This window comes from Camelus dromedarius, chromosome 1 (genome assembly GCF_036321535.1).
Source record: "Camelus dromedarius isolate mCamDro1 chromosome 1, mCamDro1.pat, whole genome shotgun sequence".
Lineage (NCBI taxonomy): Eukaryota > Metazoa > Chordata > Mammalia > Artiodactyla > Camelidae > Camelus > Camelus dromedarius.
Window position 1 is genome coordinate 88,642,253 of NC_087436.1, and position 15,873 is coordinate 88,658,125.

The following is a 15,873-nucleotide window of genomic DNA, read 5'->3' on the forward strand; positions in this document are numbered from 1 at the left end:
TTAGGGCAGTCGCGGGGAAGCAACAGCATCCTCTGGGATCCGGAACACCTCAGGGCCCGCCCACCTCCCCACCCCGCGTCCTCTCTGTGCGTCAACCCCGCCGGAGCCCCAGTGCACGCCGGGAATTGTAGTTTCAGACAGCATGGTTCAATCAGCGCATGCGCCGGGAGGCTTTTTTGCCCAACCCCCACTCCACCCAGCGCACAGACAGTCTCGGATAAGGAAGGGGCCGGTGATGCCACGCGTTCTGCGAGCAGTGAGCGGCGGCTTCTGGGAGTTGTAGTCGCCGGGGGCTGGCGCCGGCGGTAAGGAGACGTAGCTTTTCTTGGGGTTTGCTCCTGCAGTTGGTTCCCGGCGGGAGCCGCGGGGTGAGTCTGCTGTTGTCCTGTCACCGGGCTCCCTCTGAGGCCGAGGAAGCGCTTTCCTCCTCCTCGGCTCTTCTTCTCGGGTGCTGGATGCTCTTTGCCCCGCAGTCCATTTCTCTGCCTGGTCCTTTCCCTCTGCAGTCTATCTCCAATGCCCTGGGCTTATCGGGGACTCACCCTCTGGGAGAGAGAGGGAGGGCCGCGACCTTTTCAGATCCGGTCTTCGCGCGGCGGAGACCCTCCTCGTTCCGCCCCTCACACCGGCTTCCCCCGCTGCCCTTTCCCCCCCGCTGCCCTTTCCCAGCCGCCTCGACACCACTGGGCTCACGCTCCTTCCACTCTCTCTCTCTTTTTTTTTTTCCGTCTGCAGGGATGGAAGCTTCCTGGCGCCAGGTGGTCGGTGGCCGAGGCCGAGCCCGAGGACGGGCCACTGCGGCCCCCTCCTCAGGAAATGGAATCTATCTCCGCGGCGCCGGAGGAGGGCGAGAGAAGGGGTCGGTGGGCGCTGCTGGTCCTGGCGCCAGCCCCGGAGGAGCCGCGACCGCCGCGGCTGCAGGTAGCTCAGCCCGGCGCAGCCCCGCGGGATCGGAAGCGCCGCAGACTTCCGTGGCCAGTGGTGAGAATGGCCCACGTCCTCGGGCTCACCTGGATGCAGATTTAGGCACTTCCTAGTCAGAACCGCCTCCGCCCTTGCCCGCTTCTCCTTCGGGAGTTTATCATTGGCCTCACTTCTCAAACCTCTCAGGCACCTCGTCATTCTAGACCGATTCCCATCACACTTCTTTCATCATAATTTTAATTGATATTAATCTTTGTTATTTCTCCGTCCAGGAGTCTATCCTTCTTTCTTTTTGCCTACCGAATCCCTAGACCAAAAGTTTTGCGGATTGTGGCCGGGTGGTGGTGGGGTGGGAGTGGGTCTGATTTATCCCATATTTTGGTTTGGTTGACACGATGCAGTCAATCTGAACAGTTTCTTTGTTTTTCTTTACTTTTTAAAATCTCATAAGAATCTGGTTAACATTTTTTCTTGTAAAATAAGATTGTGGCTTTACTAAGTTTGTTCATGGCAGCAGTCGGCTGGGCTTAGTCGCAGAAACCCCGTTTAGATTGTGTTTAGGCTTTCCGCTTCACCTTGTGTCTCCCACTTCGGGGGCCAGTTGTCATCTTCCATCTTCGCTTGATTGCCTCAGTTTAGTAGCTTTAATTGTCTGTGTCCTGTGAGCCCTTGGGCTTGTGGGACTTTTTCGACTGGGGTCCCTATTCACAGATTTCACGTCCTTTCCCTGGATGTATCTGGTGCGGCCTCCTCCAGCCTGTCAATATCCTTCATCCAAGGCAGTGTTTTAGTGGAGCCTGAGGGTGTACGCACAGCTCTCAGCTGCCTCTCACTTCCATACTAATGGAAGAGTGAAGGGGGCTAAAAGAATAAACCCTGAAATCATTTTACTGTTGTGTTTGAAATGTATTTTTCAAAATATATTTTTTTGGGAGAGGAGCAAATTGAGTTTCTGAATGTTTCTCTCCTAAGCTAATTTTAAAGTTAGGTGATACTCTGTTAATTACTGAGTTTATGATAGTTGTGGTGGTGAGGTGTACAAGATGGAGGCCTGTGAACAGTTCTGGGAAACTTTTTTCGTTTTTATGGATAGTAGAAAAGCAAGCATCCTCCAACTGGATAATTGAGATTTGATGAGAAATAATACGTGGGAAGGTTGCTTTGTCATCTTTGCTTGAGATGATCTTATGTGGATCCATTGATCAGGTTATGAATGCTTTTATTATATCTAATTCAGCCTTTTAAAAAAATGTATTCGTGAGGGCTCATTTCTCATAATGACATTTCTCGTCTTATTGTACGTGAAGTTTTGAGTCATGTATCTTATAGCAGTTACTTTTCTCCTAGTACTCAAAGATCCCTGTACAATTTCCTCCAGTTTTACTTGAAATACTGAATAGTCCCCAGCCAAATTGGCTGCAGCAAGAAAAGGAAAACATTTCATGAAGGAAATAAAATATCATTAAGTACAAATCCACCACCTAAAATAAGAAAGTTTATATTGGTAGTGGCTCATCAGTTTCGAGCATAAAGTGGCACCAATGTGGGCACTTGATGAAGTAAGAACAATGCGTTGTGTTTGTGGCTCTTTTCTTGAGCTATGGTTGCTGTCCAGAGAGTTTATTAACACTTAGTGCTTGAAGAAAATTCTCACGGTCCTTACTTTTGAGTTTGAAGTCTCAGGGGGAATGTACTATGAAGTAATTCATTCTTTTTCCATTATTATTTAACCAAGTCACAAAATAAGAAGTGCAGACAGTTCTAAAGAGAATAGCAGAACAACTAATCCAAAACTTCACTTTCTTTTTGAAACGAACTTATATGAAGCACATTTTCTGTGTTAGCAACATTTTGTGTGGGATTTATGTTAAATAAATATGTTTTGTGACCACATTTTAATAAAGACAAAAAGTCCGTGAGCTTTCTAGGAAGCAGATTGTAAACACAGTGGGTATACACTGAATACTGTTTGTGCACAGTCTTTGGTGAGCCAGGCCAGGCTGGGCTGTAATGTGGAAGAGGATAGTGTGGAAAAGCACCTGCCTCTGCTGATTCTGATGTGTAAACAATGGGTCTGTTTCCCACCTCTTAAAAATCACTGTGTACTGTTCATCTTTTAAACATTTCATTTAAATTTTTGTTAATGTCTTTGTTTTGAGGTTGATCACTGGTTTTTGGATACTTTATCATACCTTGATCATTTAAAAAATTGATTTGTTAGTCACTGTTTCTAGAACAGTTTGTTGCCTTTAGCAGAATATTTAACAAAAGTGAAAATTTTTATCGTGGAATTCTTTTTACTTGTGTGACAAGAAATTTGAAAATAACTTTTTCCATGGATGATAGTAAAACAGAATGCACCAAAGGTGACTTTATTTTAAAATGACTTTTTGGTACATCATGCCTTGCTTTTTGAGAGATTGTTCTGCAGAAGTGAAACTCACTTTTTTTTCTTTTAAACAGAGCTAATGTCTCAAAAGAAATTTGAGGAAATTAAGAAGGCTAATCAAGCTGCAGCCAAAAAGCTTGTTGAAGAACACTTTAGCTCTTCATCTGAAGAAGAAGGAGATGAAGATTTGGAAGGAAAAAGAGGAAAAATAGTTGCTAATACATTTATAACTTACACTACTCAGACAGGTACTTTTGAATTTTGACTTTTTTTACATCAATGAAAATATATTCCTGACTTTTTCTAACACCTTTACCCTACGTGGAATAGTTTTTGCATCTTAAGAATGAGCATTTCTGTTTGGAGAATTGAATTATTGTACATTTTACTATTTGAGTTATATGCTGTATAATGTTAATCCCTCTATAAAGCAAATAGGATGACAATGTCTCTTACAGCCTTAGAAGTCCTCCTTTGTGTTTAATTGGCATTTCATTAGACTGCTGGGAGACGGGTGCCAAAGCTCTTTGTGAGATGAGTGGGGTCAGGTTGTTCCTTGTTATGATTTAATTGCACTTGAGGACTTTGAATATTCCTCTGTATCTGCTCTTCATTTTTCTCTTTTTCATTATGTTAAATGTGTCTTATTTTAAAAGGAAATTTATTTATTTTTATAGTCAGTTTACAATGTTGTGTCAGTTTCTGATAAATAACATGTTTCAGTCATACATATTCATATATATATTCATTTTCATTATAGGTTACTACAAGATGTTGAATATACTTCCCTGTGCTATACAGTATAAACTTGTTGTTTACCTTTTTTATATATAGTAGTCAATACCTGCAAATCTTGAACTCCTAATTTATCCTTTCCTACTCCCTTTCCTTCCTGGTAACCAAAAGTTTGTATTCTATCTCTGTGAGTCTGTTTCTGTTTTGTAAATAACACATCTGGGTTACTCTTAAAGCCACATTTGTTTATGAGAGAGAGGGTCAAAGTGATGTTGTTGTGAAGTATTTGGTACTGAGTGTAAAAATAGATTATTTTAAATGTAAGGGCTCTTACACTTTTCACATTTTATACTTAAAGTCATTATTAGGAACATTTTTGCATGTATTATTGTTTGTTGCCTGAGTATATTGATGGCATTGTGAGCAGAGGTACACCTCATCAAAAGGTTTCCAAGGAATTTGCCGTATCTGCCAAGGAATTAAGATTAGGAGGCTTGACTAAGAAGTCTGGCTCAACCAGGGAAAAGTTGATAAAGAGGAACCTCTAGGTTAGGAGATTTCTTGTTTTTAGAAGACTTCATAGAAAGTAACTGCAGGTTTCCTGCCTCAGGAAGACCTCACTTAAGCCATTCTAGAGAGACAGATTTTATTTTTAAATAGAAAATTCAGTGATACTAGTGTTTAGAAAACTTTTCTCATTAGTAAGTTTTATTAATTTTTTATCTGGCTTTCATCTTAAAGTGTGAAGGCAATTTTTCTCATACTGTATTGCATCAAATCCATAAATATTTTGATTTTTCTTCCTTTGTGTTCTGTACTTTGCCTCTATGCCTCTACCGAAGTAAGGAAATTTGATCACTCGACTTAAGAGCAATAAACACCAGGGTAATGAGATGGTTCCCATCTCACGTTAGTGAATTAAAAACCAGAACTTTACCAGAGAGCTTCATTCTTTCTGTCTGAGCACAGCCTTCATACTTTTGTGATCTTTCTCTCAAATTCAAACTTGAATGATCAGTTTACTGATGGGTCTCTCTGTCCGTCTGGCCCATGGACACACAAACATATGTTGAAAGATAACATTTCTTCTTTTGTTTTCTTTATCTCTATTAGTAGTGCTACAGTTTCCCCTGTCACCCACCCAAGCCAGAGCTCTGGGAGCAGGGATGACATGAGAGTGTTTTACTCACGACCACTCCTGCCCTCTGCCCACGTCAGATGTCTCCTCAAACACAGCACTCCTTCCTTCGGAATCCTGGCGTGAACATCGACTTTTAGAAGCAACACAGTCTAATTGTCACCACGTCCTGCTGAGTTTTACTTCCTAAATTTCTTAAATCCATCCTACCCTCTCCCCACATACTGTCATTATCTTAATTCAGGCCCCTACAGCTGTTTCATATGTGAATTAAATCCACAGAAGAAACATGTGAGGTAGATAGTACTATTACTATTATTACTATTTTAAAGATGAGAAAACTGAGACAGACACATTAACTTGCTCAAGGTTGTTTTTTGCTTTATCCGCTATAACTGCCTCTTAACTGGTTCTTAATGTTTTTAGTCTTGGCCTCACACTCATTTTTCTTCAGTTGCCAGAGTGATCGTTTTAAAATGCGTGACTTCAAATGCCGGGCTATCCCCCATGACGTCTTGGGCAGTGTACTTTATTGCTGCAGCCAAATCTTAATACAATTTTCTAAGAAATCCTGCATAAATATTGTAAACATAAGATTAGACTTTATTTTATTAAAGCCGATTCATCCTGTTCTCATATTCTGTTTTTTTCTCTCATATTCTGTTTTACATTTAGCTGTTAGATTAGATGCAATTTAAAAATGTTTTGTGTTTGTTAGAGCCAGCTGTGCCGAAAAGCAAAATAAGCACAGAGTATGACTACTAAGTCTGCCTTTAAGGATAATCTTCAAACTTTGATGTTTGTTTAAAATAAAGCAGTTGTCTGTAATAATTTAATAATGTTTTATAGCTTTGGGAGTGGTTTTATGTATATTTTATTTAATATCCTTAATTATACTTGTATTTATATTATGGTAGAGCAAGTTTTTATAAGTGTTTTGCTTACTTAGTCATAGGAAGTAAAGAATTATCAAGGTCTATTAATTTTCTTTTGGTAGCTTAAATTTTGGTTTGAACCATTTTATTGCCTGTACTTAGTGATAGTTTATGCCATTTGTCTATTTTCCTCGGAGACTCAGTCAACCTCTAGCAAATAATCTTTATTGTACTGAAGGCCTGTAGGTGTATTTCTCTTACACTAAAGTGACTCAGATTACTGTCTTTTTGGTGTCACGTGTGCTCTTGGGCAGTTTTCCTGCCTTTCGTTGTGCTGTTATTTCTTGCACCCTCCTGTTGTAACCCTTGGCTGCTTCATGACATAGTGGTTAGGACGGTTCACTTTGGAGGCACACGGAGTTACTTCAGTGTTCTGAGCCTCAGTTTTCTCATCCTTAAAATGAAAATTAAGGTAGCTTATTTAATCTCTCTGAAATACTAATAGTACACTGCCTAGCAGGTAAATGCTCAATAATTACCTAAAGAAAATACAGTCTAGTAATCTTTTTCTGAGAAGTTCATGCTTCTTTGTTAAGCAGAAATAACATAATTTGATGAAACAAGGTTATTATGCTGTGTTGACCTCAGAATCTTTTCATTCAGCAGATTTTTACTAAGAATATGCTATGTGTCAAACACACACACACACACAGACACACACTCTTACGCATATGCTTGTATTCAGGCTAAATGGCTCTGCTGTCTTTGACTTTTCCGGTCCTCTCACTTTGCTCTTTGGTTGGCTTTCCCTTGTGACTTGACGTCTTGCTGCCATTGCCTATGTCTCTGCCCCCACCGAATTTGTTAAGGACTGTAGCAGTGATAAAAGCAAGTGTACTCTGAGAGAGGGCGGAGGTAACTGTTTTTGAGTCAAGTACTTGAGATGTAGTACATGGACTGTGTGACCGGTTAGCAGTTCACTGGTTGCTTTTTCCTTAAACTTCTCATTTTTCGTCTGTATTTTGAGCAATTGATATTGCTAGACATGTCTCACATAATGTAGTGCTACTAGTGAGTTTGTGTTATTTTCAGATGTTTCTTAACATGAAGTTTTCAATTTTTAAATTTCAAGATGGAGATGTACGTGAATTAGAGCGAACAAAACAGTATGTAAATGAAGCTTTTCAAGCAGGGGCTATGACATGCTTAATTTGTATTGCTTCAGTGAAGAGAAACCAAGCAGTAAGTTTTTCTCCTTCTCTGTATTAATGCATCTCCCCCAAATATTTTATTTTGCATTTACAATATGTAGCTATTTATTATTCTTTTTGCTTATTTTTGTTTAAAAATACTTCATTTGAGAATTTTGTTTATGAATTCATAATTCATTTTTGAAATCTATAATTAAATGAAAAATACCTCTAAATGTGCAATCAATATTTTTAGCACTGTTAATATAACTGAAGCAGATATCTTCAGTTTTAATGCATGTGTCAATTTGGTAAAGCATTTTTAGCATCTGTACTTTAGAAATTCCCACAAGTACTAAAATGTTAGATATACTGTATTTCATTACTTTCAGCCAATTTAAAAAAAGATAAATATGCTCCCCGCCTTCAAGGAAGTAAAACCTAACAGTGACACATTTATGGTTTGTTAGTGAGCTAGTGTTGAAGGCACTGTGGAAAGTGGCTGGAGTTAATGGGGAGAGATGGGTTCAGAGATAACTCATACACTTAGAGATGCTATGGCCTAATGGTGAAGTTATATGTATGTGAATTTAAAAGGGCATTAATGAAGCAATTAAGGGGAAGTGATGACAGAATCTGACAGATTCACCATTTAGGCCTCAGATTAATCCACTGCTATTACAGCAGTGTTGCCTAGAGAAAGACAGTCAGGTCAGATGAAATGGGTCGGTCATGTAGGGTGATCAGATATTTAACGTACATTGGATGGAATAGCATAGTAGGTGCAGGTACTTTTGGTGCCGAGTCACATCTGATTGGTTTGTTCGATTTCAGCTGCAGTGGATGAATAGCCTCCGCATGTGGATACAGTCCCACCTTTAACAGTTGCTGTGTGTGTAGATTTTTTTTCCACCTCAGTGCTTTCTTCTTGGGAACTGACTCAGCCAGTGTCCAGCTGTAGTGCAGAAGTACAGCAGAGTTAATGCCCCTGGGGGCAACATTACACCCTAGGGAACTGGGGGGTGAATGCCCCAGCCTCCTCTTTGTCAGCAGTTGGGGACGGGTTGGTCCTAGGCATGTTTTACGTGGTCCTTCAGAGTGTCCTTAGCAGGACTAAACTTCAGCCCTTAGCGGTAGTCAGCTCAGCAATATACAATTTATTGGCATTTCCTCTTTCCTACTTTGTCCTCTTACTTCTGCATCCCAGTTCTTTTTATTAGGAGGGAATTCAGACTAAGAAGTTGGCTTTTTTTCAGTACTGTTGCTAGCTTACACAGTATACTCTGTCTGATTTTATTAAACATATGCAAAATGTTATGACGAAAGGAGAGTTGATTTTTATCAGTTATAGCAAAATGTTGGCTGGTTTTAAAAATTAATTTACTGTTATTCCTTAAATTACATATATATTCTCAAGTTTTTTTCTCACCTAATTTTTAGAATTTAGCATTAAGTGCTAGACTAAAGGTTTTATGTAATAGGGCGGCACAGAGGTTATTTGTACATATTTGTGTTTAAAGATTCCCTTGTGGTATTTATAACTGGAAATAACCTAAATGTCCAACAACCAGAAATTGGTTAAATTATGTATATAAGTCAACATGGATATCTACTGTACAGCTATAAATATCATTTTGTATGAAAATATTTGATAATAGTAAATGCTTATACTGTGTTAAAAGAAAGGCTATGAAAGTATGTATCAATCAGTACAGTATGACTTCATTTTTTTAAGTATGAAATATACATTAAAAAAATTGGAAGCTGTCCAGAATTTAGCAGTAGGTATTTCTAGCTGAATGAACCTAGATAATCCATATTTTTCTTTAAAATGTTCTACATGTAAATTAATTTTTATAAAGAACATTGCTTCTATTAAATTGGAAGGAAAACTTTTTTCTTTAATCCTTAGGTAGTTTTTGAAAATAAGTGTGATGCTTATTTTAAACTATTATGGAATTATCAAAGAAAAGTCATTGCATACTGTTAATTTCTGTTACCTTTGTCTTAGGTTTGGAGTTGTTCAGGATGTTTCTGTATATTTCACATGCCCTGTATCCAGAAGTGGGCTAAAGACAGCCAGTTTCTGGTGTCTTCTTTGACGGATGATGATTTTGGAAAGAGAGATTACCCCTGGCCTTGGTAACTTTTTCTAATTTAGTTGGAATATTTAGTTGTAAAATAAATGAAAATTGTATGTCATAAATTGCTTTATTGGCAGTTTCATTATCCATGTTTGGCCTTCAATTAGTTGTTTGGTTTGTTAAGGTATGGGACCTGGTAACGCCTACCCTCGTCTCCCACATTTTGTGTAACTACCAGTTCCTTTCGATAAGTAATAAATCATTCAGGCTCTGTATTTTCCCCTGCAAAACAGCTCCTTAGTTACCCTTTAGTACCTGTTAGTGTTATATCGTACTAGACTGTCATCTAAAATTTTGATCGTAGGCTTCCCAGTTTTATCTTTGGTATATCTCAGAACTACAGGTGTATATTACCCAATATTATTAAATTTTTTACACTTATTTTATTAGTTTGGCTTATTATTGATGATTGTTTGATCTTGAACTTCTATTATATTTTCATAAAGAGTTGGGGAGTGGAAATAGCATATCTTTGCTAAATAAAGACAATAAAAATTTTATTCATACTGGCAACCCAGAGGGTAGACTTACTGTCAAGGTAATGAAGGATAAACTACAGGAGCTCTGTGTTCATGTTAATATTCACTTTTGTAACTATTTTTTTTTTGGGTGGGGAGGTAATTAGGTTTATTTCTTTCTTTACTTATTCTTACTATTTTTTAATGGAGGTACTGGGGATTGAACCCGGGACCTCATGCATGCTAAGCACACACTCTACCACTGAGCTACACCCTCCCCCGTAACTATTTTTTTATTTGTAATTTTGTTCTTTTCCTTAACAGAGCTCTCAAATTGTGTAAGATTCAGTCTTCAGAAAACCTGGATCCACATCAGACCTCCCCTATTACCATAAATACTGATACATTTGTTAAATTGTGGGTAGTGTAGTTTTAAAAAACATTTTAGATATACTAGTTACTTTGCAAAAATAATTTTCTACCATATGTCAGTGATTTTATTCCCATATTACCAATGGGAATATTGGAGTTAATGAAAGCAAAATGGTATGTTCAGACTTCACTTACCCTTAGGAAATGAAGCCAGGATTTGCAGCCTAGGATTTCTGATTTCTAAATTCAGTTCTTTTTCTATTGTTCTGAGTTTAGTCTCATAATAGTACTTTTAGATATATTGTTTGTTTTCTCTTCATTAAAAATTGGCTTCTCTGAAACAGTTTAAAATTTCAAAATCAACTAGTTTGGTATTACATATTATTTTTTTGTGAAAGGATTGTAGTGTTTAATAGAGACTTAAACGAGATATTCTGGCTTAATTTTAGAGATTTAAACTTTAATGTGCTCTTTCTCAACTTTGTTGTTCTCATTTCTATTTTATGTAGTCATTTTGCCACAGGGGTAGAAAATACCAGCTAAGAGAGGAATGAACCACCACTCTTAAGTCTAAAAGGGACAAAATTGAATCAAATATGTAATAATCTTTGCTTTCCATGCTTTACATTTTCTAAGAAAGAAAATAAATGACTATTCTGGTTAAGAACACATTTTGTTCATTCCTCATCAAGATGAAGCTAGAACTTGATAAAAATGTCAATATTTTAAAATTAGTTGTTATCTAGAGATCAGACTTTTAAAATACATGTTTCTACTGAGGTATTGCTTGTTTATAAACAAGATATGGCATAATTACATTTCATTGTTGGCATGCTGTTATTTTAAATAAAACTCATGGATTTGTACCTGTTGCCCTCTCCAGTCTCTTGGAACAATTCAGTCTCAATATTGATGGACAGCTTTAAGGTGTAGTGAGTTGCTTTTAAGCCACTTGTATCTAAGTTTAGTAATTTTCTTTTAGTAAAGGAAATTTTAATTCTTCCAACAAAATTCCATTTTTTAATTCCAGATGAGACATGGTGTTTTGTTTTTGATTTTAAATTACAAGAACAGATATCTTTTGGTTACTCTGAGTATTAATGTGGCATTTATTTAGAAACAGAACATGTTCTCAGGAAAATGAAAATATATTGTATATGATACAAAAGAAATTTAAATGATGATGTGAAATTGTTCTTGTAGTGTAGTATACTAACAACTTATTTGTCTGGAGGATAGTAGGGTTAGCACTTCTTTTGAGAATGAAGAGATTTATGACCTACAAACAAATTTAATAGAACTGAAGGTTAACACTTCTAGGAACAAAATTTCTTCATTTTAATCTTGCTAGATTAAAATCTTTCTATTTTAGCAGAGAATATGAAACAGTATTTGAACTTTTTTTTTAACTTAGGCACATTTGAAATATATCCATTTTGTATTAGTTGCTGAGAAATATGAAATTCTTTATGTTCAAATATTTTTCCCCTTAATTCTAAATTTTTTTTGTAATAGTGATTTTTAATTAAGTTATTATTTAACATAAATTCTAGATCTTGAGTCATGTTTCTTGCTGCTGTGTTACCTACCCATAACCTGATTTCTTTCTTTGGTTTGCTATTGCTAATATATTTTGCTCATTTGTAGACTGGCCAGCCAAACTTTTAAAACATTGAGCATTATAAAATTGGAAAGAATATAAAGTTCAGGTGGTTAGTAGAAAGCTAGTATTGCTTTCTTTTTGTAGCTGTATTCTAGATATGTATTATGTAATACAGTAGCAACTGGCCATATGTGGTTATCTGAATGTTTAAAAATTATGAAATAAAGAATCATTTCTTCCTGAGTTGTATGTATTAACCACGTCTGAAGTGCTCACTCGCCATATGTGGTTAACGGCTACTAATGGACATGGCAGGTATAGAACACCTTCATCATCTCAGGAAATTATCTGGCAGAGCTGTTCGAGATAGTTGAAGTTGATTTTAGTAAAATCTTGTTTCTTACTAATACAAAGATAGAGCAGAGGTTACATTAAGATAAAAGTGATTGTGTATACTCTATTATTAAGTATATTTATATTCGTGTCTCACGCCACTTTTAAAAGTGAGATTAACTTCACTAATTTCATTCTTCTCTAGTCCAAAATGCAGGTTTGAATACAAACGATCTGACACACCTAGTAGGTACTATTGCTATTGCGGGAAAGTGGAAGATCCACCTTTAGATCCATGGCTTGTGCCTCATTCATGTGGCCAAGTGTGCGAGAGAGATTTTAAACCTCCTTGTGGCCATAAGTGTTTACTCCTCTGCCATCCAGGTGAGTTATATGTAATATTTCTAATTGTTTGTGGGTGCTTATTTCTTCTTATGTTAAAGCAAAAAAAATTGGGAAAGTTGAACTCAACTTAAATTTATGTAGGAACGTATTGGAAGGGATTGTCTTTTAAAGTATCCGTAAGGAAAGCTTTAGAAAATGCCAGTAGGTGTAGGAACTGAAAATTTTAACTTTTTGCTTCTGATTTTTTTTTTTTTTAACTTTCATTGGATTCTAGGTCCCTGCCCTCCTTGTCCAAAGATGGTCACAACTACCTGTTTCTGTAGGAAAGCAAAACCTATCCCTCGTCGGTGCAGTGCTAAGGAATGGTCCTGTCAGCTGCCATGTGGGCGGAAGTTACTTTGTGGACAACATAAATGTGAAAATCCTTGTCATGCAGGTAAATGGTCATACCTGTTAGGTGTTCTGACCTTAAGCAAGAATGAAAGCAGTCTATTGTTCTTATAATGCTCTGTCCTAATTCATCATTTTGATTTTAGGAAGTTGTCCACCCTGTCCAAGAGTTAGTAGACAAAAGTGTGTCTGTGGCAAACAAGTAGCTGAAAGAAGCTGTGCAAGTCCACTGTGGCACTGTGATCAAGTAAGTGCGTGTGCATTTTGGGGGATGTGTACTGAAGTATACAGAAAGCATAATGAGCAACTAGAAATGCTAATCAGGTTTAGTTGAATAAAAGGAGAGGAAGAATAGCAACTCAGGGGAATTTTATTCATGTTTTTGGGGACTTTTAAAATTTAATATTGTTTTAATTACCAGGGGAAATTTTATTTTAAATTAACAGCTATTTGTTGAATTTCAGATTCAGTACATATGTACTCTCTTTCTTGCTAGCTGTCCCCACTCCCTCCTTCTCTTTTCCCTTTTCTTGAGTTAATCCAATTGAGGAAGTAAGATTGATTCTTTAGATTGTTTGTTTTGGAATTGGCATGATTTTAGTACCTTTCGGAAATCTTTGGTTAACGGCCATATGAAACTGTATGTTCTTTTTTCCTTTATTATATTTTTAAAATATACTCTCTGGTGCATAAGAAATGTGTGTGTGTATACATATGTGTGTATGTCTGTTATGCTTATGTATATATAAGTATAATGTATATTATGCCTCTGTAAGCTATAAAGCTTAATAATATGAGGAACATAAAGAAGTGCTTATTGGTGAGTGAGAAATGATTATGTCATGTACAGAGTTTTTTGTTAATTTTTAAGTCTTTAATCAGTGCTTATTGCATTTTATTTTAGGTTTGTGGGAAAACACTGCCATGTGGTAATCATACGTGTGAGCAGGTTTGCCATGTAGGTGCTTGTGGAGAGTGTCCTCGATCTGGGAAAAGGTTCTGTCCATGTCAGAAGTCAAGTAAGACTTTTTTTTAACCTTTAATGGGTTTATGCTAATTAGAGTATTTTCCTAATTAAATTAGGTTTCTCTGGTAGTTCATAATGTAGTTTCAACAATAATATAAATTTGATAGATTTCTGTATATTTGGATGAGAGGACAATATAGCATAGTGGATTAAGAACTCAGATTCTGGAGTTGGGCATATTTGGATTCAGATCCCACCTTCATGAACTGCAGTTTTCTCAAGTTAAATGGGGACAATAATAGTACTTTCTTTATAAGATAATTGTGAGAATTAAATGATAAAATGGACATAAAGTATTTAGTATAGTGCCCAGCACATGCAGGAAACCTCATTATCATAAGCTATTGTCATTATTGTGTATTAGATTATAGGTGAATTTAATTTTGGCTACTTTGAGATAAAGGGTTGCATTTGGAGTTCACTGTCCTGACTCTGCATCAGTACCAGCACACTTGCTTACAAGATTATTATCAATATTTTTCATAATATGTTTATGTTGAAGCTCAGTTTCATAGTGTTTTAAAATCTAGATCTTTTTTTTTAACCTATAATGTTGTTTAGAGCAAGTTTTTTTATTTTGGAAGGAAAAGGTTATTAGGGGTATGCTACCACAGACAGCAGCAGGCCACACAGACGAGAGGTGCCTGTGTGAGCCTAGAGCAATTTTTTTTTTTATTGTTCTATATATTATAGAAATTTTTGTAGTGATTTACATGGTCTTATTTCTTTAGAAAGGTAATTTTGAAGTAATTAGCTCATAAAAATGTGCTCCTTGAGTTTGATAACTTGTCATGTGTGGGTTTCTTTTTAAAAATACAAACTTGAAAAATATTAGGGATTATTTTCATCAAAGTTAACTTTTACCGATAATTATGTAGACGCAAAAATTCATAGTCTGAAAGAGCTGTCATTCTTTGGAAAGTCAAAAGAAAATTGCACATTATTAAGTCTTTATAATAATGAATGTTATCATTAATGCTGACTTTCTGTCTGCTTTTAGAGTTTTCTTTGCCTTGTACAGAAGATGTACCAACTTGTGGAGATAGTTGTGACAAAGTACTTGAATGTGGAATCCACAGATGTTCACAGCGTTGTCACCGAGGTCCTTGTGAAACATGCAGACAAGTTAGTAATCTCCTGTAATAATTACTCTTAAGAGCTGTCTGTCATAATATGTCAAATGGGATTGTTCTGTAATTGTTTTCATAAACATCTATGTCATGACCTAATATTTATGATGAAGAAACAGGAGAGTATGCCAGTAATTAAATCTGAAATTACCTTTTCTTGTTTTGCCTGATGAAAGTTTGAATGTTGTCATTTTCAGTCTGGTGAGGGGTTGTTTGTTCCCAGAAGACATTCAGAGCAGTGATGAATTAGGCCTAGTGATGATGGGGAAAAAAAAGGCCTAGATGCCATTTTGGTTTTGAAATACTGCTGGGTAATCCAGTTTTCTTGTTTTACTGAAATTAGATGTGCAGTTGTTTTGGTGTAACTAGATGTAAAGGATTTTAATGTATGATATTATTTTACTATTTAATTTCAAATTCTTACTAAATTTAATAATGGAAATTCCATGAAGTCTTTTTGGAATAAAGTAATACAAATAAATGTCTTAGGAAATTCAGCTTTATTTTTTTTTAAAGTCTTTCATACAAAAGACTCTTAAAACTTTTCTCTTTCATTTTTTGTAATTATAGAGACTGCAATGTGGAAAAAAAAATCATGTCAACAAACGTCAATTTTAATAGCATTATTTGATTCTTCCAGGAAGTGGAAAAGCATTGTCGCTGTGGAAAGCATACAAAGCGAATGCCATGTCATAAATCTTACCTGTGTGAAACTAAGTGTGTTAAGATGCGTGACTGTCAGAAGCATCAGTGTAGGAGAAAGGTAATAAGCTTGGAAAACTGATTTTAAAATTCTCTTGAATTTTCCTTTTTTGGGCCT

General features: G+C 36.6%; 1 protein-coding gene across 3 annotated transcripts in view; it reads left to right on the forward strand.

Moving 5' to 3' along the window:
* The first annotated feature begins 200 nt into the window (after window positions 1-200).
* The window catches only part of NFXL1 (nuclear transcription factor, X-box binding like 1), a 48,410-nt gene continuing 32,737 nt past the window's right edge, over window positions 201-15,873 (forward strand). Inside the window, exons 1-11 of one of the 3 annotated variants that reach the window (XM_031435050.2) lie at window positions 201-305; window positions 736-981; window positions 3,388-3,561; window positions 7,194-7,303; window positions 9,263-9,393; window positions 12,367-12,545; window positions 12,781-12,942; window positions 13,043-13,143; window positions 13,801-13,915; window positions 14,924-15,048; window positions 15,694-15,816. In XM_031435050.2, coding sequence (XP_031290910.1) covers window positions 738-981; window positions 3,388-3,561; window positions 7,194-7,303; window positions 9,263-9,393; window positions 12,367-12,545; window positions 12,781-12,942; window positions 13,043-13,143; window positions 13,801-13,915; window positions 14,924-15,048; window positions 15,694-15,816 — 1,464 coding nt within the window. In that variant the 5' untranslated portion in view covers window positions 201-305; window positions 736-737. Of the gene's footprint in view, window positions 369-735; window positions 982-3,387; window positions 3,562-7,193; window positions 7,304-9,262; window positions 9,394-12,366; window positions 12,546-12,780; window positions 12,943-13,042; window positions 13,144-13,800; window positions 13,916-14,923; window positions 15,049-15,693; window positions 15,817-15,873 lie in introns of all 3 variants that reach the window. The other 2 variants (XM_031435044.2, XM_031435055.2) reach the window with 2 other exon arrangements.